Here is a 25,972-nt window from a genome sequence, read left to right on the forward strand (position 1 = left end):
TTTTTTGAAGTGGTGAAATAATATGAAAAAAAAACCAAAAAAGTGAGTTTTTTTTTTTTTTTTTTTTTTCAAAATTTTGCATTTAAACGAATTTAAATATTTTTTATTGCGAAAAAATTCATTTGAACTAAATCAGTAAAAATCGTCTGCTAAGTAAAAACAAAAATTAAAAAAAAAAAGATTTCGAAAATACTATCTTGCCAGGGAAAAACTTAAAAAAAAAACTAAGACATATCCTTCATAAAGTTATTAAGGATGCAAAAAAAAAAAAAAAAAAATAAATAAATAAATAAATAAAAAAAGATTAAAGAGTTTTTAAATAAATATTATTCAGCTAGTGTTAACCGCACGGCTTTTCCCGTAGTAGAAAATTAAAAGGTCATTTGGTTCGCCTGTATATTTACAAATAATGGATGGTGAATTTCTCGCCAATTGATTTGCCCATGTTACGATTCCACGTTATGATAACTCGTCCATCTTTAATTTACTCGTCCATCTTATGATAATTTTTCTCGGGAAAATGGTCTTGAAATTGGAATAGAAAAAGAACAAAATCGAAATTTCGAAAAATCGCTTCGAGCTGCATACCCCCATGCTACAAACTAACTTTGTGCCAAATTTCATGAAAATCTGCCGAACGGTCTAGGCGCTATGCGCGTCACAGACATCCAGACAGAGAGACTTTCAGCTTTATTATTGACTAGCGGTACCCGTACTGCTTTGCCCGTAGTAGAAAATTAAAAAGTCATTTGGTTAGCTTGTATATTTACAAATAATGGATTATAAATTTCTCGCCAATTTTCTATGTTCATTTGTTCGCCTATGTTCTACGTTATGATGCTTTGCTCGGTAAAATGTTCTTAAAATTGGAATAGAAAAAGAACAAAATCGAATTTTTGAAAAATCGCTTCGAGGTGCACACCCTCATTCAACAAACTAATTATGTGCCAAATTTCATGAAAATTGGCCGAGCGGTCTAAGCGCTATGCGTGTCACAGAGATCCAGACAGAGAGACTTCCAACTTTATTATTAGTAGAGATAAGAAAGATGCTAAGAGTTGTACATAAAGACAATTATATAATTTGTCCACGTTATTTTTAATAATCTTTCAATCTGGATCCAATAAAAACAAACATTTCGAACATTAAAATAACTTTTTTATAATTTAAACACCGTTTAACATATTTTCTTTTCAATAACTGACATTAGATATAATAATTTTGAACAATTTATGAAGACAGTGACGAAGAATAACCTTACTTAAAAAATTTACATAAGTTACTGAAAATTACTGTATCAACTGTCAGTTAGTTAAAATAATTACGTTAAATGGTGCCTAAATTACAATAAAGTTACTTTAATGTTCTAAATTTTTGTCCTTATTGGATTCAGACTGAAAAAGTATTCCCAATAGCATGGACAAACTATAGGTATAATCGCCTTTATTTAGCATTGAATAATATTTATTCAAAAACTCTTCAATCATTTTTTTTTTTTACATTTCTAATACTTCCATGAAGGATCTGTCTGTTTTTTTAATGGTTTTCTTTATGTTTTTTTCTTTGGTACGATAGTATTTTCGATTTTTTTAAAAAAAATTTCTTTTTTATTAAGCAGACGATTTTTTACTAACTTATTTCGAACGATTTTTTTTTTTTTGGCAATAAAAAACATTTAAATTTGTTTAAACGCAAAATTATGAAAAAAAAAAACACTCACTTTTTAGTTTTTTTCATATTATTTCACCAATTCAAAAAATTCGAAAAAATTTCTGAGTGTAGAGGAGTATGAATGACATTTTCTGACAAAATTTGGCGAGTGACACTTTTCAGAAAAGCAGTGAAAAAAAATATTTACATTTTATTTCCGTCGCCAAAAATCGGCTTTTCGTTTAAAAATTATAACTATAATATTTTTTGATTTTATTCCTTAAAATAAGAAAAGAAAAAAAACATACATAGATTTTGAATTTTACTATGAAAAAAAAATAAATAAAATCGAAAAAACAGTTTTTTTTTTTTTTTTGAAAAACTCGAAGGTCATTTGAGATAAAGAGCTGAAAATTTGGCTAAATTATTTTTATTCGACACCAAAATGATCCCCCAAGTGCGAGCCGAAAAAGCCGCAAGGTCAGATTTAACATAGAAATCCGGCTACGGCCTTTTAAAAACTTATGTATTGACCTATAGTGCTTGGGAACCTAATCTCGCAGCATCGTAATGCTGTGATTAGGGCCTGCGTAGCCTTTACAGTGCTGCAAGGTTAGGCTTGAACCCAACTATAGCTATTGTGAACTTTTAAGAAAAATTAAACTGGGTTAAAATGTTACAAAAAATGTACGTCGAATTATAAATAAATTATCTATTTTTTATGTTAAATTAGATTTATTGACTTTAAGGGATCCTGAAAACTATTTAAACTAGTATGTTGTGGCCATCACGAAACTTTCTTCTATATTTTTCTTTTTTTTTTTTCTGATCCCTCCCCATGCTTGACGAGGAAGCAATATTCCCAACAAAAACAAAATTACACATGCAAAAACTTGACGACCATCCCAATGTCTGAATTATTGCAAAAGCAAAGCAAAGAGCGAAAATTGTAAGTTATTTTAAAAGCCTTGCTTGAGTTAATTACAAATATTTTATTTGTTAACAAACATAAGATGGCAACAGTTAAAAATTTTAAATCATTGAGGTAATATTTCCGATAATTTCCATACAATTAAAATCACGAGAAATACGCAGACGACAATCTATTGCGATTTATCTTTCTTATTGTTGCATTAATAAAGCTATTTTCATTCGCAAAAAAAAAAAAAAAAAAAAAAAAAAATTCAACACCTCTTGGAGCGATTGGCGTCAAAATTGAACCAAAGCCTGTTTACATATGGATTCACATGTATTCCAAATTTCATCCAGAACATAGCATTACTTCTTGAGAAAGGGCACTCACAATGGAAAAAGAGAACGTTCGATTGCGCCACCCCCTTTTCAGCTGTTGACACCAAAATAAAATCGGCTTTTATACCCACTAAGGGCTACTTGTGGAAAATTTTTTGTTTGATTCCTTTCGTTATTTCTTGAGATACAGCAGCCGCAATTCACGACAAAAAACGTTCTATAACTCATCCCCCGTTTGAGCTATTGACACCAAAATTGAATCAACACCTGTTACTGCTAACGGCAACATATGGACCAAATTTTGTTTGATTCCGCCATTTACTTCCTGAGGAATAGCAAGCACGCGTAACTCAAAAAACGTCCCATTGCTCCACCCCCCTTGGAGGAATTCACGCCAAAAACCAATGGGCACAAGTTCACATAAGGGCACACATGTGTACCGAATTTCGTTCGATTTCATGCGGTAGTTTTTGCTGTAGAGCGGCCACAAAAAACTGGTCACACACAGACGTGACATACACACGGACACACATACACACAGACAGACAGACAGACAGACATTTTCCAAAAATAGTCGAAATGGACTCAGCACACCTCAAAACGTTCGAATCCGTCAAAATTCGAAATTCGAAAATTTGCACGAATCCAATACTTTCTTCTATATATTAGATATAGAAGAAAGTAAAAAAGAGTAAAAAGAGCGAAAAATATGTTATGAGAAGTTTGTAATGAAACATTTTGTGAGAGATAACCATTTTTTACTCCTCAGTGCCCCCGCTAAAAATTATTTCTTTTTCCGCACCTGACCGTTAACTCATGAGATATTTAGTTTTGCTAATAAATGTATTTATTCTACGATATCGAAGTACTAGCCGTATCAAGTATTTCAGTCATAATATTAGACTTGATTTAATCAGTAAAACAGTATTATCATGCCTTAGTAGAACTCTAATACAATTATTATTTTAAAAACACTGACAAACTTCAAAATATTTGCTTTTTCAGACTGGTTCACTGTATACTTTAAAACCGTATTACCCCTCATTATCCGGCATGCCGGAAAAAGGTGTGGTTGACCAGCATGCCGGAAAATTCGAGGTTTATTTTGCAACAAAACAAAAGTAAATCTCCGCATTCAGTTCCAATCAGAAAGCAGACCATTGTTATTGCGATTCATTCATGTTTTTTTTAATAAATAAACTATTTTTGGTCCTTTTAGAGGGATAAGTTTAATTTTTGTTTGTTGAATAGCTATGGTAAATTCTTTAGCGCTGGCATAGGGGCGATAACTTACTGCTTAAATGTTTGCTTAGTTTTAATTCATTTTTTTTTTAAATTATTCGTTATTGAATAATATTTTTCTTGTTGAAATAACAAATAACATTGTTAGTTAATATTTTTACAAAATTAAACTTTTTATTAATACTAATAAGATATGTATGGAACTTGAATTCATTTTTTAAGCTGAACATATATTTTTTATAGTAGTACTCATTCCCCCCCCCCCTAACCTCGATTTTTCCTGCATGCCGGAAAAGACCAGGCAAGTGTTATTGAAAATCTGGTGACTCCCGAATTTTGCGGCATGCCGGATAATGCGGAGTAATACGGTATTTTAGGCAGTTACTTTTTATTTCCAAAAAAGCAAAAGTTCCAAAAATCAGCATGCTTTGCGATGGACTGTTAATTTTAATAATTATCCTTCTCTCTATTTTTATCAGAATAAACAGGAAATCCCCTTCCCCTTCACTTTCTTTTTTCTCTTTTTTGAAAGCAATACAATCCATAATAATACTGAAAAGTCGTAATAAATTGCTCGCTGCAGTTTTTTGAGGAATCGTAAATAGCATTCAAAGAACTTTCACAAATGAACCTAAAATGAGATGAAAGAAAAGTAGTGAAAGGAAGGTGAGAAACACACAAAAGGAGTTTGGTTGTTTTTTATAGATATCTGCGGCTCCAGGGAAAAAAATCGTAAAAAAAGGCAGGGACGAAAAAAAGGGGGAGGGGGAGAGAAAAGTAGGGTCTTTGCACCTCCAGGCCGTAAAACAACTCCATAACTCAAAAGGGAAGGTGCCTTCCCTTTTTATTTTGGGTGTTTACTTTGTTCCCTGCCCACTGTTCAAAGGATCCATGACAACCCTAGGGGATAATAAGGAGAGTTTCTGCGGAGAAAGTGGTTGAGGGGTCGTTTCTGACCTTGGACATGCCTTTCTACTTGGGCTTTTAAAATGCCGAGATGGGCGGACCGGCGCGTGCCCCTAATCATCTACGGCCCTGGAATGTGGCATGAAAAGTAGGGGTGGTGGAAATTTATAGTTTTGGTCGAAACAAAACAATCTGCTTTCATTTTCTTAATTTTGCGTTTACTCGTGGCAAGACTTTAAAGGTAGAGTTTTTATCTCTTAGCAAAAGGTGCTGTGAAGTAAGGTTAGTAAGTAATTGCGGTTAAATTATGCAGTAGTCAAATTATTTGCAAGGTTTCACATTTATTTTTTGAATACTGAATGTGAACAGGGACACTTATTAAGCATAATATCAATTTCAGAAAATCATAATATAGTCAAAAACCTAAGCATTTAGTAACATTTCATTGCTGTGTGAAATCATTAAAAAACAGAGATAAGGAACTTTTCTACGGTTCTGCTTCAGATTTAGTGGGGATTTAAAAGACAAGTGTTAGAGCCTTATAATCGTTTACGTCGTAAACGTCGATTACGCGATTACGTCGTAATCGTTTACGTCGTATACAGTGATTCTCAACCTGTGGTCCGCGGACTGTTTTCATGTGGTCTGCGAAGTGAACAGTCATAAAATATTCAATTTAAATCTTGGCTCTTGAGACGTAAATTAATGCTTCTGCCGAACACAGAAATAGGTTACTAAATTCGAATGCTCCTATGAGACTGGCGTTAACTTCTTTCGAGCCAAATATTGAGAATCTTTCAAGTGAGAAGCAAGACACAAGGGAATCATTAACGTGTTAATTTGGCGCTATCTAGGTCTTTTTATATTGTTTTTTATATTAATATTATCTATGTGGTCCGCCAAGGATTCTGAAAGGTACAAGTGGTCCTCAGTGGTGAAAAGGTTGATAACGTAAACTTTACGATACCATTTATAAAGTGTCTCAAAAAACTATATCGTAAGTGTGATGACTTAAAATAATGGCTGAAGTCGGACATACTAGGATTAAGGAAAATTCTCCCTTAACTGCTTATTAGAAAACTGAGAACATGAGGGAAGTAGCAGCTCGTGATACTTACTAGTTACTTATCAGTTAAATCCCTTGACTTTGGACGTAAGGAAATTTTTTATCTTGTATTTTTTCTTAAATCCTTTTGTTTCAGTCCGTATTTTCTTTTAAACTTTTTTAGAATTTTCAACGTCTCTTGCCTAGAATGTTGAAAATTTGAAGTTTTGATTGTTGCGAGAAAATTGAAGTTTAGAAGGGAAAAAAAAATAAGTAAGAAATCTTGTACTTGAGATATGATAATGCTACATTTTCTTGCGATTGCGATTTTTGTACAAGGTTCGATTTTGTGATTGCGACTTTTTTTAAATGATTCATTCTCGCGATCTTGTTTATTTTATTTTTTTTTTATTTAAATTGTTGCTGTTATTTTGGAAAAATATGATTAATATTTTGCGTTTTCATTTTTACTTCCAAAGTCTTTAATTAAAAGCTAAGTGCATTCAATTGCTCAATGTATTTGTGTGTTCCGAGTCTGTGAAAATTAGGGAAAGTTGCTGTTTAACTTAGTATAAAATTGTCTCTTATTAATTTTTAAATTTTCTAAAACATGTTTTCTCAACTAATGATTATTATTATTTTGGAATTGCTTCTTTTTTTTCTTTCTAACGGATAGTTTTGTTTGCTTTTAAAGAACTCTTCTCCCAACAGGAGTGAAGTGAAAATCTCTGAAATGATGTATTTTCCTTGCCCCATTCGGGGTTGGTCGAGTTGGTGACGAGCCTATCTCTTTGCAAGAGCGGAAAAGGAGCAAAACACGGGAGCGCTATCGATTCCCGTATCAGAGGGGGTGCACGGGGGGTTGCCCAGGGGGAGGAGTCACGACTCCGGAAGGGGGGAGCGAGGAGAGCCGCCGGTAATCTGCGGCAGCCGGTTTGACAGTCGCGAGGACAGGAGGAGACCCGCGCGGAGGGATACACGCCTGGCGAACCACACGGGGTGGTGGTTGCGGGGGTAGCGAAGTCACGTGGTCTACCTCCACCCCTCCGGTGTGTGTGTGTGCTCTCTTTTTCCACAAACCAATCTCGCTTTTCATTCAGTTCTAGGATAGACTGGAGAAGTGAGGTAACCAACAGACCGCGCGACGGCGGAAGTGGGAAAGAACGTTTGAGCGGCGATTTCGGATTCTCTTTTGAGCATCTCGGACGTTGTGTCGTTTCGGTCAGCAGTTGTATCGAAGACAATTGAAAGATTCTGCTGCATGTTTTCTGACTTGCGACCGATTTACAATGAAGTAATTGAAAAATGCCATAGTCCAGAGAGAGAATCAGTTTTATGAATGAAAACATTGACTGAAAATGATCTGATCAAATGTGAAAATGATAAAATCAAATGATCTGATTTTATTGAGCTTCTAATTTGTATTAAATAACTTCATTCAGATATGCTTACCGGGTACAGTCTGATTTTTTTCGGAGTTCTGAATTGTATTTTCTCATAAGTACTGCCCAATTCACTTTGGCTACGACAGGGTACTCAGCCGCTTTTGATGGTTCAAAGCACTTTCGTTTTTGTTCAATTTCAGAAGCCACTGTAACGAAGTTAACCTCCACTAATGATTCTCTTCCAAGAAAAAGTGAATTTGATCTCAGGTCCAAGTTTAGAAACTCAACATAATCGAAGCCTACGTTGTGTTCTATGAATCGGACAATCTGATGTAAAATTTTACTTATGTTTCCGAGTTTCCTGAATGTGACAAATGACTGACGCAACCTATGCTTAAGCTTTGCAACTGAACTTCTCTGCTCTAAGTAACAGACGTCTGATACGGCTTGAGTGCCATATTAACTGAAACATGCATTTACCAACCGATTCAGTGAACGGTGCCAGTCCGGTTAGTTCCGGCGGGCAAGAAAGGACTTCTACAGACTTTGTATTCCCTGGCGAAAGAATTTTGTCAGAGGTAATGTCCGAACATCCCGGAGAGTTGGTACGTACTGGCAGCCCATGCTTTCTCTGTTCCTCGTTGCCCACCCACTGGCGTTCCAACAAAACGCTTCCAGTGGCGTTCAAAGTGGTGTGCCTGAGCGAAGTGGCAGATGGCACAGTGGTCAGCATTCGTGCAGGAAACGACGAGAATTTCTGTGGGGAGCTGCGAAATGCTACGGCGGTCATGAAGAACCAAGTGGCCAAGTTCAACGACTTGAGGTTCGTCGGAAGGAGTGGAAGAGGTAAGCTTAAAATATTTTTGTTCCTCATACTCTATAGAAGTGTATGACTAAAGCATTAAGTAAGGAAAGTGGGCCTATATTAGAGAACAACAAATAAGGCAGTGAGAAGCAAAGGGATGAAAGTGGACATTTTCAAACTTTTAGTTCTGGTAGTAGGTAGGTTTTCTTTGAATTTTTTTTTAAAAAATCATGCTGTATAGCAGCACCTACCAAGACTACTAGTACTATATTTTGTCCCGAAACAGAGGAGAGGTTTAACTACCATTTGTACTGGTTATCTCCAAATTTTTAATTTTGGCACTTACATCTCTTTTGCTTCTCACTACCTCAAATGTGTAATGCATTTCGTAGTTGTCAGCTGAAGAAATTGGCACATTCAAAAATAATAATAGTCAAAGTAATCAATTGTCTTAATGTAGTAAACAATCATTAAAAGTCATTGCTATGGTTTTGTTAAATATCGTTTTTGTTTGAGCTCAGGAAAGCTTCTTCTCTTTCGGAATAAAAAACGTCATCCAGTTTAACAGTATAATCAACTTCCTTTTCTCTGCACAAATATGACTATATATGTATAGAGAGAGAGAAAAAAAAATCTTTAAAGAAGTACAAATCCCACCAGTGACAGACAATCATTAAAAAGATACACCTTACGTGATTGAAATATCTATAAAAATAGTTATCAAGTTACAATGCATCTAAGTTAGTCCGTCCGTTATTTCCTTTAATGTCTTTTCAATTTCGATAACTTCATATTCGCATCTGTAAGCGTCCCACGGACGTATTTTTCAAAACTATACCACATATGCAAAGTGAGTTCATGAAAAGTTACAACTGTCCAGGTTCTGTCAGTTTAATAAACAATATGATCAGTTAATGCGCAATATTTTTCAGTAAGGTGTGATTAATCATTTTAACCCTTAATAACCTAGAGTTTCAATTTTGATACCAATCTTTTAAACCGAATGTTCACATTACTATTAGTTTTTTTTTTATAGGTTGGCTGTACGTATTTTACTGTTGTATAATATTCTTTCCAACGAAATTTAAAAAAAAAATCAAATGTCATTATTGTTTTATTTTATCTATGACATATTACTCGCGCGGCAAAGTGAACAAGTGAACACATTTTACTAAAAGTTTTGTTGAATACAAAATATTGTGTATTGTAAATATTGTAAAATAAACATTGTGATTTTTTTAGCTATTTTTCCCTTCATCTAGACCCTCAAGCAAACATAGTAATATTAAAAATAAATCACTTTTGTAAATCAGGCTACTAAGGGTTAAATGTAATGCATAAGCAATAATGATAAATTTCCTTTTTAAGCAAATCTATCGCTTAAAAAATAATTTCAAAAACATCTTATTTCACTTTAAAAGATTGTGGTCAAAATTCTAGATAATCAATTGTACTCTGAAGTATGCTTTGCAATTTGTCTTTAATTGCTATTTGATAATCAAAAACTTTTTAGCTTGGTGAGTTCTTAACAAGGGACGAAACGCAGCTATTTATATAGGGAAAAATGGCTTGAATAGTCTGCAAATAGACTGGTTTATACTTCTTATTTCCCCTCTAAAATTCATTTAACCCGTGTTCAACTCAAAATCATCCTTAATATACTTTGCTCTACATAAATAGAGCACATCTCATGACAGGTCATCGTATTTGCTGTGCGTTTAACCTGTAGAGCTGAATTTATTTTTTCTTTCTTTTTTTCCCATTTTGTAGTAATGTAGTGCACGCAAGTGCTGAAAATTCCTTGGAAGAGAAAACGATTTTCTCTCAAGTTGCGCTGGAGGATGATGATCAGAATTATAATTGATATTTTTTTGAAAACCACTCTGACAATTGCTTAACAACAGTTCCTTAATTTGGACTACTCTTGTTTCTTGTGAAAAAACAAAATCATTAAAAAAAATCTTACTTTGATCATATAATAGCTATGGTGTTCGCATTCAGACCCCGCAGATTGCGACAGGTGTACGAATAGGAGATTTGATTCAAGAAGAAGAAGAAAATCCTTATGTCTTGCATCGAAGTTTTCTATTTTACTTTAGTTAAGTTTTTTGTTCTTGTGGTACAGCTCTGTTCTCTTAAAATAATCACATGAAATCTAGTCGCCCAATTACAAGCGAAAAGGTCAAAAACATTTTGTGAACAACCACAATCCTAGTGCATTTGAAATTTTGTATTCAGTGCAGGAAATTGCAACTTACCCTCAATATTATTATCAGGAAACAGTAGCAGGATTATAATTTAAAAACTTGTGCACTCTTTAAGTATGATAATCTCTCTAGCAAAGAGACTGAAAGCTCAAAAATGTCAATTTTAATAACTGATAATTTTTTGCAAACATTTCAAAAGTAATACATATTTTTCAACTATTACTAGGACTCGATAAACCTTCGAAGTTAGAGGAACCTCAATCTCATTTCGAAGCCCCCACTTTTTAGTTAGGAATTTTTTTCGAAATTGCACACCCATTAACTGAAACAACATTCACTAGCGCCACAAATGTTATTTCCAAAAGTTTTCCCAGTCGATCAAAGTTTATTTTTCTCCCTTCCACACTTATATAAACAAATTTGTCACTTTATATGCCTAGTTGCACTGGAATTTTATAGTTAGTTTTTCAATCAAATTTATCAGTTCATAGCATTTATCAAATGTTATAAAAGTCGGGTCAAATTCCAATGTAACTATACCTAGTAGGGACCACATTTTATAAAATATGTCCCTAATTATCCTCATTTAAAAAAAATATTCCAAAAATTTTTATTGAATCCATCCGTGCAAATGTCTGTATTCCCTTCAAAACTAAATTTAAGAGTCAAAAGTGGATTTCGCAGTTTTACTCATTTTTCGACCCTTTTAAAATTCTGAAGGGAAGCTGAAGTTTCTTGTGCCTGACTTTATCACAGAATAGAAGAAACAAGTAAAAAGATGTATGAATTTATTGAGGGAAACAAATGAAAACTGAAAGTAAAAACATCACAGCAAATATTAGGTTACTGCATACCTATTTTACATCAAATTTGGCATATTGGGGGGGAAAAACAATGAAACAAAATCACAATTGATTATGAATTTTTTTTAAAGAAATGTCCAATCGTGAAACGTAATAAAAACATGTATTTCGTGTGGTGCGTACAAGGTTATATGACTTATTAACAAATATTAATTTGTAGAAGAATGGTTTGTATAAATTGCTGCAACTGTCCGCCAAGTTTTAATGCAAGAATCAACAGCTTGATTAATTTTCATATACCCACCTGCTGCTAAAAAGTTTCATGCTTGTTTAAGTTTTCTTTGGAACGAAATGGAAATTCAGAAATGTACATTTTTTTAAATTTGCATTTATCTTATTTGCATATATGCAAAGACTAGAGCATCCATTTATTTCAAAATCTCGTTCAAGATAACGTCCGAGTTTACCGCATGGGTTGCATAAAAGTTTCTAATCCATCAGAACTTCATCAATGCATTTGAAATGGCGATTCATGAAATAATCTCATATACTTTGCATTGAAAATTTAGTTTTCAAGACAGTCCACATTTCATGAGGACTAAAAAGAATACACAATGAGCAACATCAACCATTTTGAACACTAAAATAAATAAATTAGAAATTTTTTGAAATTTTAAATGTTGTGTTATTTTAGAGAAAATAAGAATACAAACTTTGACACATTTTCAGTTTTTCACTTCGAATAAAGAAACTTTTATTTTAACCATGTAAATGAAAACCCTGAGTGGAAATATACAGTAGAGAACCAATTATCCGGGAAGTTCGGGACCATCGCTATCCCGGATATCTGAATTTCCCGGTTTTCTGGATTGCTAAAAAGCGCTATTGGCCGATTGTTTGTAAAATTTAAATTACTATATAATAAATAATTAAGCATATTAAAATAAGAAGAAAACAGTTCAGAAATGCTTATGAATATCGAAATATAAAAAACTATTATTGTGAGAATAATTTAAACACTAAAAAACTTAAGTTATTCATAATACATGAGACCCTCACATTCTGTTTGGAAAAGAAAAAAAAAATCCACCACTTTTCGATGTTTTAAAACGAAAGAAAATGAAGGGAAGGGCAAAAAATAAGTTTTTGAAACTAAATCTGCAAATTTCTACTATGTGTATAAAAAAATTCGCTTTCTATGCGACAATATTCATTTCCTTAGCTATCAATTAGAATAAAACACGAAAATTTCAAACTTACGAATGTATTTTTTAGTTCAAGAAAATATTTCGGAAATTTTGACCCGCATAAAGGATAACCATTTTAAGTTAGTGTTTGCAAACATTTTCTCGAGTTATGCGTGAGTAATATGTTGTTTATTAAGAAATCGTTCATATTCTTTTTGGTATTTCAAAAAAAGAAAAAAAAAGCTTAATTTTTCAAAAATTGCCAAAATTGCTTATTTTTAAAAAATAACGGGAAAGTAGGGAAAAAGTTGCCGGTTTTCTGGTTTCCCGGTTTATTGGTTCCCGGATAAAAGGTTCTGCACTGTATTGCGATTAAATATTTTCCTGGTGATTTTAATCAGCAAATGTAGAATAGTGATCAGTAATATTGATTGTGAAGTATTTATCTTCTCCCACAGCTACGTGATGGTTTGCCATGAGTAAAGCATTGGGAATAGCTGATTTCGGAAATTAGCATAATCAAAGGGTGCGAGAAATGGTGCCGGCCTCTATTTGCCCCCATTTCACGCTTTTGATAAATGGTCGCGAAAACTTGACTTCTACAGAATGATACAGCGCAAAGTATAATGCTTATATTATTCGGGATATATTCAGATTGCAACAGCAAAATATTGCGGTAAGAACAAAAAAAAAAAAAAAAAAAACTTAAGGCGGCTCTATCGTGTGTTATTTTAACGTTAGTGAAACCCATGTGAATTGCTTTTTAGGTAAAATTTTTTTTTTTTTTTTTTTTTACGAGAGAAAGTAAACTAGAGTTGATTGGTAATTCATGTAGTTCAAGCTCATGAGATTCAACTCTTAAAAAAAATTTATTTGCACTTATTTTCTTTGGTGCATGATTTTACTGTATATAACGTAATATTTTTCTTCAAAAAAAATCTCATGCCGTCTGCCCTTTAACAGAAATACTATCATCAACGCCCTCTTGGTTAGATGTTTCTCCTTCTTCGTAGTTTGGAAAAATAATGTAAAATAGTTAACGACTGTAAAATTACTTTTACTCACATTTTATGATCAGATAGTTTATTTAATTAATTTAGTGATTTATTATTATTTTTTGCTGATGATGTTTTTTTTAAATGTTTGCGTTTTCAAAGCTAAAACTAGTTAATTATGCTATAACTTAGAGTATCGCTGTTCGTGGCCATTCTTTCTGATTTTTGAAAGCGGCTGCTTTTTTTTCGGCATTTCAAAACGTAAAACAAATTAACTGCTATTGAAAACAGATTTCTGCCTGTCATGGACTAATCTGCAGTGGAAAAGTTGTATCTGCGAATTTTTCTTTATTTCATTTCTTTTTTTTTTTTTGTTGCATTTTTGTCATTTATTACTCTTTAGCTATATTGTATGTATACAAATTGTATGTATTCTATTTGCTTTCCGCTAAAAAAAAAGCATAAAAAAAGGCAAATTCTAACATTTTCCTATTATTCGTATGGAATCCGAAATGCATTTCTTCTAATTCCTCAAAAATTAATTTCTGTAGATGCCGTCTAACTTTACACAGTATTAGTCTATGCCCCCAGTGGTGACATTATATTTCCTTATGTGAAAAACGTAAAAAAAATCTTTTTAATAAAGTAAAGCGTAAATGAAACGCAAATCGTTAAGGAAATACTGAAAATGACTATTTCAAGGCAACAGTGGAGTGGAGCCTCTTCGTCAGGGCAAAAGCAATGATCGTAGAACCAAACAGCGGTTCGCTCACCAGTAGCGGATTTTATGATGAGGGCCAGGTTCTCGTTAAACATTTTAAAACTTATTTCTAAACAGCCCCGAAACAAAATTCTTTACACTATTTTTTTGAAAAACTCGCGGCATATTTGAATAAAATCATTTTTGTTTCCGATATGAGTAAGTGACATTGGAGTCAGAGCTCAGTGTGAAAGACTATATTTAACTGGCTTAATTCACTGACTTATGATTCAAAGGCACACAAAACCGTGATTAGTCCAATAATTCTTCATTGATAGAATCGGTAATTAAAAGTTAAAGGAACCTAAAATCAATTAAAAAGAACTTAATTCACTTGGTTGTGAAAAATTGTAGGAGGAGTTGCTTTTTACTTTTTACTCTCTAGAACCTCCTCCGATAACTTTTTATATCCGCCTCTATCGCTCACGACAGCATTTTTACAGTGAACAGGCTCCACTGTTGCCTTACAGTATTTCTTCAGAACTTGTGCTTTTTCTCACATTAAATTTCGTTCACGGGCATTTGAAATAGATTTTGAGGAACATGAACCCCAATTCATGTAATCAGGCATAGACAGGTTAAATTTTAACAATGCATAACACACACCTTATTCAAGTACATCTTATTCAAGTCAATGGTCACGTCCAAGACTACATCCACTCTTGGAAAAGTTTTCTTACAGAGAAAAATATATCTAAATTGCTATTAATTCCTCAAAATGAGTGGATCGAATCGCTCGTGTTGGTTGAAAGAATCAAATTAGTTCTAAAGTATTTTTCAGAGCTTGCGGAACACATTGCAATAAAATTCGTTGCAATTATAGCCATTTTACTCATTTTGAAAGTTTACACTTTACAACGTTATTTTCCCCGCATTCAACTGCAGGGAAGCAGAACGATACGGTGAAAGTGTTTTTGTTTTCAGTACAGAAGTAATGCCGTAAAAACAACTAATAGGAAGATAAATATAAAGCGAAACCAGCGTGGGAGAGTACGAAAACGAAAGCAGCCTTGCTTCGTGTAGCTATCTGAGCTCGCTCCCGAGGAAAAGTTTCCGATGCTTTGAAACAGCTGTTTAGTACGAGGTTTTTATAGTCAGTGTTAGAACATTTTGATTTGATACCAAACTGGACGTCTAAAGTATTGTGTTTTAGTTTTCAGTACAGAAATAATGCCGTAAAAACAACTAATAGGAAGATAAATTTAAAGCGAAACCAGCGTGGGAGAGTACGAAAACGAAAGCAGCCTTGCTTCGTGTAGCTATCTGAGCTCGCTCCCGAGGAAAAGTTTCCGATGCTTTGAAACAGCTGTTTAGTACGAGGTTTTTATAGTCAGTGTTAGAACATTTTGATTTGATACCAAACTGGACGTCTAAAGTATTGTGTTTTAGTTTTCAGTACAGAAATAATGCCGTAAAAACAACTAATAGGAAGATAAATTTAAAGCGAAACCAGCGTGGGAGAGTACGAAAACGAAAAGCAGCCTTGCTTCGTGTAGCTATCTGAGCTCGCTCCCGAGGAAAAGTTTCCGATGTGTTGAAACAGCTGTTTAGTACAAGGTTTTTATAGTCAGTGTTAGAACATTTTGATTTGACGCCAAACTGGACGTCTAAAGTATTGTGTTTTTGTTTTCAGTACAGAAGTAATGCCGTTAAAACAACTAATAGGAAGATAAATTTAAAGCGAAACCAGCGTGGGAGAGTACGAAAACGAAAAGCAGCCTTGCTTCGTGTAGCTATCTGAGCTCGCTCCCGAGGAAAAGTTTCCGATGTGTTGAAACAGCTGTTTAGTACAAGGTTTTTATAGTCAGAGAACATTTTGATTTGACGCCAAACTGGACGTCTAAAGTAATGTGTTTTTGTTTTCAGTACAGAAGTAATGCCGTTAAAACAACTAATAGGAAGATAAATTTAAAGCGAAACCAGCGTGGGAGAGTACGAAAACGAAAAGCAGCCTTGCTTCGTGTAGCTATCTGAGCTGGCTCCCGAGGAAAAGTTTCCGATGTGTTGAAACAGCTGTTTAGTACAAGGTTTTTATAGTCAGAGAACATTTTGATTTGACGCCAAACTGGACGTCTAAAGTATTGTGTTTTTGTTTTCAGTACAGAAGTAATGCCGTTAAAACAACTAATAGGAAGATAAATTTAAAGCGAAACCAGCGTGGGAGAGTACGAAAACGAAAGCAGCCTTGCTTCGTGTAGCTATCTGAGCTGGCTCCCGAGGAAAAGTTTCCGATGTGTTGAAACAGCTGTTTAGTACAAGGTTTTTATAGTCAGTGTTAGAACATTTTGATTTGACGCCAAACTGGACGTCTAAAGTATTGTGCTTTTGTTTTCAGTACAGAAGTAATGCCGTTAAAACAACTAATAGGAAGATAAATTTAAAGCGAAACCAGCGTGGGAGAGTACGAAAACGAAAAGCAGCCCTGCTTCGTGTAGCTATCTGAGCTGGCTCCCGAGGAAAAGTTTCCGATGTGTTGAAACAGCTGTTTAGTACAAGGTTTTTATAGTCAGTGTTAGAACATTTTGATTTGACGCCAAACTGGACGTCTAAAGTATTGTGTTTTTGTTTTCAGTACAGAAGTAATGCCGTAAAAACAAATAATAGGAAGATAAACATAAAGCGAAACCAGCGTGGGAGAGTACGAAAACGAAAAGCAGCCTTGCTTCGTGTAGCTATCTGAGCTGGCTCCCGAGGAAAAGTTTCCGATGTGTTGAAACAGCTGTTTAGTACAAGGTTTTTATAGTCAGAGAACATTTTGATTTGACGCCAAACTGGACGTCTAAAGTATTGTGTTTTTGTTTTCAGTACAGAAGTAATGCCGTTAAAACAACTAATAGGAAGATAAATTTAAAGCGAAACCAGCGTGGGAGAGTACGAAAACGAAAAGCAGCCTTGCTTCGTGTAGCTATCTGAGCTGGCTCCCGAGGAAAAGTTTCCGATGTGTTGAAACAGCTGTTTAGTACAAGGTTTTTATAGTCAGTGTTAGAACATTTTGATTTGACGCCAAACTGGACGTCTAAAGTATTGTGCTTTTGTTTTCAGTACAGAAGTAATGCCGTTAAAACAACTAACAGGAAGATAAATTTAAAGCGAAACCAGCGTGGGAGAGTACGAAAACGAAAAGCAGCCCTGCTTCGTGTAGCTATCTGAGCTGGCTCCCGAGGAAAAGTTTCCGATGTGTTGAAACAGCTGTTTAGTACAAGGTTTTTATAGTCAGTGTTAGAACATTTTGATTTGACGCCAAACTGGACGTCTAAAGTATTGTGTTTTTGTTTTCAGTACAGAAGTAATGCCGTAAAAACAAATAATAGGAAGATAAACATAAAGCGAAACCAGCGTGGGAGAGTACGAAAACGAAAAGCAGCCTTGCTTCGTGTAGCTATCTGAGCTGGCTCCCGAGGAAAAGTTTCCGATGTGTTGAAACAGCTGTTTAGTACAAGGTTTTTATAGTCAGAGAACATTTTGATTTGACGCCAAACTGGACGTCTAAAGTATTGTGTTTTTGTTTTCAGTACAGAAGTAATGCCGTTAAAACAACTAATAGGAAGATAAATTTAAAGCGAAACCAGCGTGGGAGAGTACGAAAACGAAAAGCAGCCTTGCTTCGTGTAGCTATCTGAGCTGGCTCCCGAGGAAAAGTTTCCGATGTGTTGAAACAGCTGTTTAGTACAAGGAACATTTTTTTATAGTCAGTGTTAGAACATTTTGATTTGACGCCAAACGATGTGTTGAAACAGCTGTTTAGTACAAGGTTTTTATAGTCAGTGTTAGAACATTTTGATTTGACGCCAAACTGGACGTCTAAAGTATTGTGTTTTTGTTTTCAGTACAGAAGTAATGCCGTTAAAACAACTAATAGGAAGATAAATTTAAAGCGAAACCAGCGTGGGAGAGTACGAAAACGAAAAGCAGCCCTGCTTCGTGTAGCTATCTGAGCTGGCTCCCGAGGAAAAGTTTCCGATGTGTTGAAACAGCTGTTTAGTACAAGGTTTTTATAGTCAGTGTTAGAACATTTTGATTTGACGACAAACTGGACGTCTAAAGTATTGAATCACATTGAAGCTTTTCTTTTCCTGACACATTGTGATAATTGTGATAAAGCAGGCCGTGATTGGCCCGAAGGATAAATTTGTGAAAGCAATTTTGCAATGCAATCAATTTTTTCTTTCAAAAAATCATTTTCTTTTGTATATTTTACAAATATAATACCTGTAGTGTGTAACATAAAGCAGTAATGTCGACAGTATTTTTAATTCAAAAAAAAAAATGTTTGGATATGGTAAAAGTGGGAGAGACGCCATACCTTCAGAAGATCGGTGTTTAAGAAAGAGATGGCTATATTTCTCACTGTTTTTATTTACACATATAGACACTTCCTTCTTAGCGTGTCAGTTCTTGTTCGACTGCGCTCGAGTGTGACATGTGTATGACGAATAGATCATTTTAGTTCGAGTATTTTTTGACGAAAATTTTGAGTGGCTGCTTTTTCAATAAATGTTAAATGTAAAACAAAGACACCGTAAGATAAGAACTGGGGGGGGAGGGTTAACATTTGATTTAGCTTTTTATTATTTCAACTTTATTAAATGAAGAGGTGTTTTGTTTATTATTATTATTATTATTATTTTGTTTTTGGAAAGTCGAGAAAATACGTGAGGAGGCATACAGTAATTAGAGGGCAGTGGAGTGAAGATAACTTTATTTTGGCTAGTGGAAAAAGTAAAAAAAAAAAAAAAAAAGAGAAATATCGAAAATTGAAGTTAAAAAAACATTATGGAATGTAGTGGGAAATGCTACATCAGGTTTTAAAGCTTGTGGAATATTCCCACTCAATCCTTATGCTATTCCTGGTCATTTCTTTGCAATACCTGATTTAGTTGAAGTAGTTACCCCAGACATTCCTCTTGAAAGTGCTGCTACTCCAGCTCTGTCTCCATAAAAACCATCAATATTTGCTGACAAACATCCTCTAGTAGAGACTACAAAAATTCTTTAGAAGTCTCTCCCACTTTTACCCAACATTATATTTGATTCATCAAAATGGCACCTAGGTTATTCATCTTGACACTTAGAAAATTACACTATGTGGCATTATGATATGAATTCTTTTTCTAACCTTGGTTATAGTTGAAGTTTCCTTGCTTACTTAGAGTTCCTTCTAAAAGTAGTATGTCATTGAAACTTGGTACGTATCTCATATTACGCAAGGATAAAAGAATATGCTATAAGTAAATACTAGCTAAAATATTTTAAGGCTTTTGATGACTTCTATGACTTTTGAACCAAGCTTTTCTCAACAGGTTCATTTTAATTCTGACTACCATCCTGTATTATGACAGAATTTTATTTGAACGTTAACAACGTTAGTTTTGATTTGAATATGAGTTTTACACATTCCCCGTTAACGGAATACTTTTATATTTATATAAATATATTAAACTCTTAATTTCTTTGTAAAGAAACACTCATGGAAAACTTGTACATTGACGTACTTTTACAAATAGCGTTCAACTTACGGCGGACAATAAAGCGTCCTACTTTTAGTATAATGCATCGATTGTAACTAGAAAAAAAAAAGTACTTGATAAACTTATTCTTATACGAGGGATATCATGCAAAAAGTGAGTTGTTTACTTTTTTGATTGCGATTTTGAGCTAGTTCATTTCATTTCTAAAAATTACAGATAATGGGGAAAAAATATACTGCAAATCTAAACTATTTTTTACGTGTGTTTCAGAAGACTTTGAAAAAAAAAACCTTCAGAACTTAGAGCACACCTTTTTAAGCAGCCAGCTTTATTTTAATATTAGGCAAAATTATCTCTTTTCGTAATAAAAACAATATTCAAACTCAGGTGAAACATACTAAAGTTTTTCTACTAAAAATAATCTAGAATTTTTTATTATTCCATTTTTGCAAATCCGCTAAAAGCTTTCTTGCTTTAAACATATGTGGTTTAGTAATTTTGATATCTTTGCAGTCAAAATCATCATTTTCGGTTTCCTAGCATTCCTTCATTAAAGTATAGTTTTCCCATTTTTTCTCCCCTTCTTCCCATTAGTATTAAAATTCTATTTAAAAATTCAATGCTTTGATCTCTCTCCACGAACCAAATTTTTCTTGAACCGGTTTACGTTACGTCACAATTAGGCCGGTTATAAAGGTTCTACTGCCTTTTGTATACATTATAAGTGCACACGCACACACAATCATGTGCGTGTGTGTTCTGTGTGTGTGTGTAAGAAAATGTTAAAATTAAAACAGCATTTTTTTCATTCAACACTCTTTATCAAAGAAAATGTTGAAACTTGTGACAACGCAATTAATTAAATAAGTTAAGTGAATTATGATTCAGGAAGAAGGAGCATCAGAAAAAATTAAGAAACGATAGTGACATTTTAAAATTAGAAATAAAAGTAGAAATTAATTATTTTAATGGGAATAATATAATTAAGAGCGTGCATTAACATAGCTCGTAAAAACAGATTCACCTTTTACGAAAGCATATAACTTGAAATTAATGAGTTATTTCCATTTTTGAGTTTTTACGAGAGTATTTTCTACTAGATTATTTGCAAATGTGATTTTTTTCCCCATTTTGAATTTGGAAACTCAAACACAAAAAGTTAAATCCGACAAAGGTTTGGGAGCTTGGCAGAAACTCTAACCCCAAAATTAAGTTATTTCGAATGATTTTGCGACTTAAAATTGAATTTAGCATTCATGAGAATTCTTGGGTTTCGGATAAAGAGAAAATAATCTGGAAAGAAAATTACAAATGATGAAAAAGCCTTTTGTACATGGAAAGAACTGAAATGAATTCAATTTCTTCCGATCCATTGCCTCAATTTTTATACTTTCTACTCTTAATTTAAAATGACGAAAGGAAAATCAGAAAAGCCCGGTTTTCATGTTAACAAATCCAAAAACTCTAATGTTATTAAATATCTAATTTATAGATAAAATAGAATAGGAAAAACATCAGAGCAACGGAAGAAAAAATCTTTCCGATACAATCCACAGATATTAATTACATTTAACTTTCCATTATTAATGTCCTAAGACAAGAGAAGTGAACCAGAAGGTTCGTTTTTGTGTTTCCCTTTTTTTCCCCGATCATCTCAGCTCTCTTCTTCATCAGGCCGAGTCGATACCATTCTTGCATAAAGAAATAAAGATCAAAATTGGAACAAAGTTAAGCTCTTCTTTCGTCTGTCGTGTTATTGCTCTTTTTTAGTCTCTGTATATCCGAAGGGGCCAGAGATTCAAATAAATACAGAGTCGCGATCAACCGAATTTTGGATACAAATTCAATTACACCCGAAATGCCCCCCGAGTCCCCGAAGGGAGATTGCCAGTAAACGCTGTCGAGTAATTGAATTATAATTCTGCAACCGTTTACATGGGGAGCAGCATTCCCGCCTCTCAACTCTGCTCGCAGTAAGTCGCAGCGTCCCCAAGCGTGTTTAGCTAAAAATCAGCGATTGCTCCTGGAGAGCAAAAGTGAATTAGCATGGTGGAATGATTTTTTTCCTCTTCCCATTTTTTCCCTTTCTTCTTGTTCAGCTCCTTTCCTCTTTAATAGAGGGTTTGTCTTTTGCAACTCTCGTCTTATCTTTGGTTTGTGTCCGTCTGTGTATCGGTCGAGGTGCGGGAATCGCAAATGGACTTGTCAAACACGGAAAACCTCATTTCTCCATCATACATCCTGTCGACATTCAGCTATACGAGCACCAATCAAAATTGTTTAGGCAATATTCTGGAGCAAACACTTCCGGGAAGAGTATGCATTATTTGATGTACATATCCCTCCACGACGTTATAACTATTGTACTGAAGATACTTTAGTTTTTTGGAGAGAACATTGGTATTACTTTTATTTTAATTCAATTTATAAGCTAACGTACTTCATATTCTATTTCGCTTCATTTTGAAAATGAGGCAGGACGAAGCTAAGGGATGTAAGCGGACGTTTTTTTCGTCTCACTTTAAGTTTTAAGTGAAAAGTGTGCAAAATTTAAACCGTAGGTTGAATTTTTTTTTTTTTTTTTTTTTTTTAAGCATCACCTTCCCAGGCTATCATTATCACCTTTTGCACTAAAACAAACAAAAGTGTCTCCCACTGTTTGTATACTAGTTATCTCTAATCTTTTAATTTTAGGACTTACCATTTGCTTGTAGCTACGACAAAATTTTAAAATGTTCCTACTTTTATCACTCAAATGCTGAAATGTAGTTTACTCTCTCTTAATATTTATCGCTGTATTGAGATACATGGCAACGATAATCTCAAAGAATCTTTTATCGCCGTTTTTCCTATTATATTTTTTACTTTAGAAGGGAAAAAAGTCAGCTGCTAGGCTCGAAAGTGTATAATAATTAAAAGATTGCGGTGTCAAATTTAGAAAAATGTTCGTAGCCCACACTTATGACATTTGTCTTCCTTGCTTAGGAGGACAGTAAGTGCTGATTTGCTAGACATAATCACTTCCGGGCTTCGGAATTTCAATAACGTTAACCAATTCATAGTAATGAACACCTCATACAAACAACACGAAATTCAATCTGCATAAATAATTGCCGAGTTTAGATTCAAGAACAAAATAATTCTATTTTATTTCCATTAAATTACTCATGAAAAACTTTTACAAAAAGATTTTAAAGTTTCAAACATTCTCAGTTCCTTCAAAATTTAGTCCATGAGTTTTTTGAAGATTGAAACGGTAAGCGATCTCTTCCACTGTAATTAAAGGATTTTGACTTATGCACCTCTTCCATGTAACCTGTTTCATTATTGACATATAAGATCCCATATGACTTATAAGATGGCTCAAAAGCAAGTAAATCCTGTAACAAAACTTTGTAATCACACCTGGCATAAAAACTCTGGCAAAAAAGAGAGAAAAAAAATACACACACACACACACACACACACTAAGACGGCAATTCTGACCGCGCGTGTTTTCCTATGATGTCGGGTCGGGGTTGAACTGTTCCTGTAGCCTCATTTGCCCGAGTCATCTCGGGCATCTAAAACTGGTAAACTACAAAACGCGGTAGGCGCGGGGCGCTTCGGGGTGCAATGCAATGTAATTAAAGGAAAATCCTGAACTAGTTTCAATCCCAAGAAATAACTTGAAATTCTTATTATAGTACGTGCTGACAGAAAGGTACTGCAGTTCGATCGGATTAAATAAACTTCACTAATTAAGCAAAAGTGAGCAGAGCCCCTGAGTCGTTTTGCCTCCCCCTTCATTTGGCTTGAATGGTTATCCAGCAAAAAGAAGGTTTCCGCTGGTAATGCTCGTCCCCAGGTGTGTGCTTACAATAGGAGTGGTGGTTAATTGCAGTGGGATCGGTCGCTTCCTTTGTGGTTCAGCCTATTGTGGCGCCAAGTAAGCCCCCGAAGATCCACCCTCGGGAAGATTCCTGGGAACAAGACACAAAAAATGCTCGAATTGAACGCGCCTCAACACTGTTTCTTGCACAGGTTTCTTTTGTGTGGAATGAATTCACGTCAGGATTGAAATATCTGTTGTCCACCGGCAGGCAAACAGTTTCACTAATAAAGAGAACATTCTAGGAACTTCATTGTGTGGCTTTAAGTATCTGAGCTCGGGGAGAATCTGGAATAATTAACTACTTTTGGGTGCCAAAGAACTTCGTAAAAAGTCGGACATGAAGTCCTTCCTCAAAGTTACCGGTAACGAAGAGAGCCTGCCGGTAACGTTTGCGGACGTTGGAAATAACATTGAAAGAAAATGGACAGGGGCACAGCAATGATTCAGAAATGAGGAAACAGTTTGTGCAATCTCCATTTTTTTTTTTTTTTTTCAAAACTACTTTCTCGCGAAAGTCATTGAAGATTCTGAATTTTAAAAATAATTTGCAAAACTTGAAAATGTCTTTCATTATATAACGATGTAAAAAAACCCATAAAGTTCTTTTAAATGTAAATAACTAATATCTTCCTTTTCAAATGGGATCTATGATCAGTTTTCAAACACAATGTTCAAACAGTTTTCAAACACATCCTTTTATTTATAAATTTCAAGGAACTGGAAAACGCATCCGTTAATTTTAAGAATTTATTTAACATAGAATTTCACTTTCGATTCTCTGTTGCTAAAACTGAAAAGATGGTTACATCTGTTTTTTAAGAAAACTGAAGTTACGTTCCATTGCAAATTGAGTAGATTCCAAAATTCGTTTATGGTACATTTGAACGAAGTATTGGTAAAACTCCAAAGCATTTTACTGAAATTAGTTCAATAGGGACTGAGAATGATTACTGAAATAAGGATTTGAGCAGCTTTTTCAATACAACTCTCGTAAACCCATCAGGCATCAGGAAACATGAAAGTTTGCTACAATCCCATTTGTATGAATGATCATACGTGTATGATAATGAGAACTTTCAGGAAACTTCTAAAATCTGAGGAATAAAAAAGCGCCAGAAGCATAATCTAGGAGAGAAGAAAAGATATTGAAACTTATACAAAGGAAAAAAAAATCTGGAATAAAAAGTTGAGGTTGCAATAGCATACAGTAGGAACATAGGAACTGAATTTAAAACTAGCTATTAACAAATCGCATCAACACGCTCTACAAAGAGGAAAATATTTGATTTCTTTTTAAAAAGGTCGTGAGATGGTCTCTGTTCTCATTTTGTTTTCTCCTTTTTTGTTTGTTAAAGTTAAACAGAAAATTATAGCTTTCAATTCGTTGTTTCGGAGAATTCCAAAAAAAAAAAAAAAAAAAAGAAGAAAAAGAAAACACTCCCTTCTAGTACTCATTTGCACAATCATCATTTTACTTTTAATCAAACACTTGCACCTAACATGCAAATTCAATTTAACAAGAAAACATTTCGTAAATTTGTAGTTTCTTAAGATTTCCAATCAATGATACTTGTTTCTTTTCTTTTTCATTTTGAAAGATTTTGAATGCATGAAGAAATAAGAGATCATATTAAAACCGTCTTTTATTTTTCTTTTCTTTTTGCTGAGTGAAACGTACTTGTGGTCATTTCAAAACATTTAACTGCGCTGCTTCACATAGTGAGCTTGTGTGGGAAAAGAACAAAAAGAATCGTGAACGAAGGGCCGTTAAACAGCCATAAATATTAAAAGGAACTAAATGGCAGCATTTAGACTGACCACCTTTCACTTTTCACTTTAGCCATTGTCATCCTTTGGGGCCACCTGCTCTTTCATTGCTGAACAGGAGGATCATTTTTCATAAAAATGACCAGCTGGACCAGGTAATGTCAATCCGTTTCGAGTCACTGAGCTTTATGTTTGAACTGGACTGCCATCAGAGCCGTTCGTTGTCGTCTGTTCATTCAGACGGAATAGCAGATAGAGATGAAACAACTTCTCTTTTGTCAATAAATGCAAGTTTTAACCTTTATTTTAAATACAAATGTACTTGTGCGGGTGAAATTTTCAGTGTGAGTGGCAGTCACGTGTTTTGGGATTGAGGGCCCAGTAAAAGAGGGAGAAAGAGAATGTCAAGAAAAACAGAATTATTGTAATAACTAGAAAATTGCCCGTCAGGGTATGACGGGTGAAACTTGTTTCTATATTTGAACGAAACAATTGCCTCATTGCCTGTTTTGTGATTATGTTGATGGTTGAAAATTTAACCCTAACTCTCGTCCAGTGGATCAATCTAAACTCCAGCAGGTAGCATTCACCGTTTTTCGTTTCTTCATTGTCCTAAAATGACAGTTT

General features: G+C 34.2%; 1 protein-coding gene across 1 annotated transcript in view; it reads left to right on the plus strand.

Annotated features, from left to right (window-relative positions):
- The first annotated feature begins 7,949 nt into the window (after positions 1-7,949).
- LOC129224737 (runt-related transcription factor 1-like) overlaps positions 7,950-25,972 on the plus strand; it is a 39,123-nt gene continuing 21,100 nt past the window's right edge. The window contains exon 1 of the mRNA XM_054859289.1: positions 7,950-8,325. Within this exon, the coding sequence (XP_054715264.1) occupies positions 7,950-8,325 (376 nt within the window). The remainder of the gene's footprint in view (positions 8,326-25,972) is intronic.

This window comes from Uloborus diversus, chromosome 1, assembly GCF_026930045.1.
Source record: "Uloborus diversus isolate 005 chromosome 1, Udiv.v.3.1, whole genome shotgun sequence".
NCBI classification, from domain to species: domain Eukaryota; kingdom Metazoa; phylum Arthropoda; class Arachnida; order Araneae; family Uloboridae; genus Uloborus; species Uloborus diversus.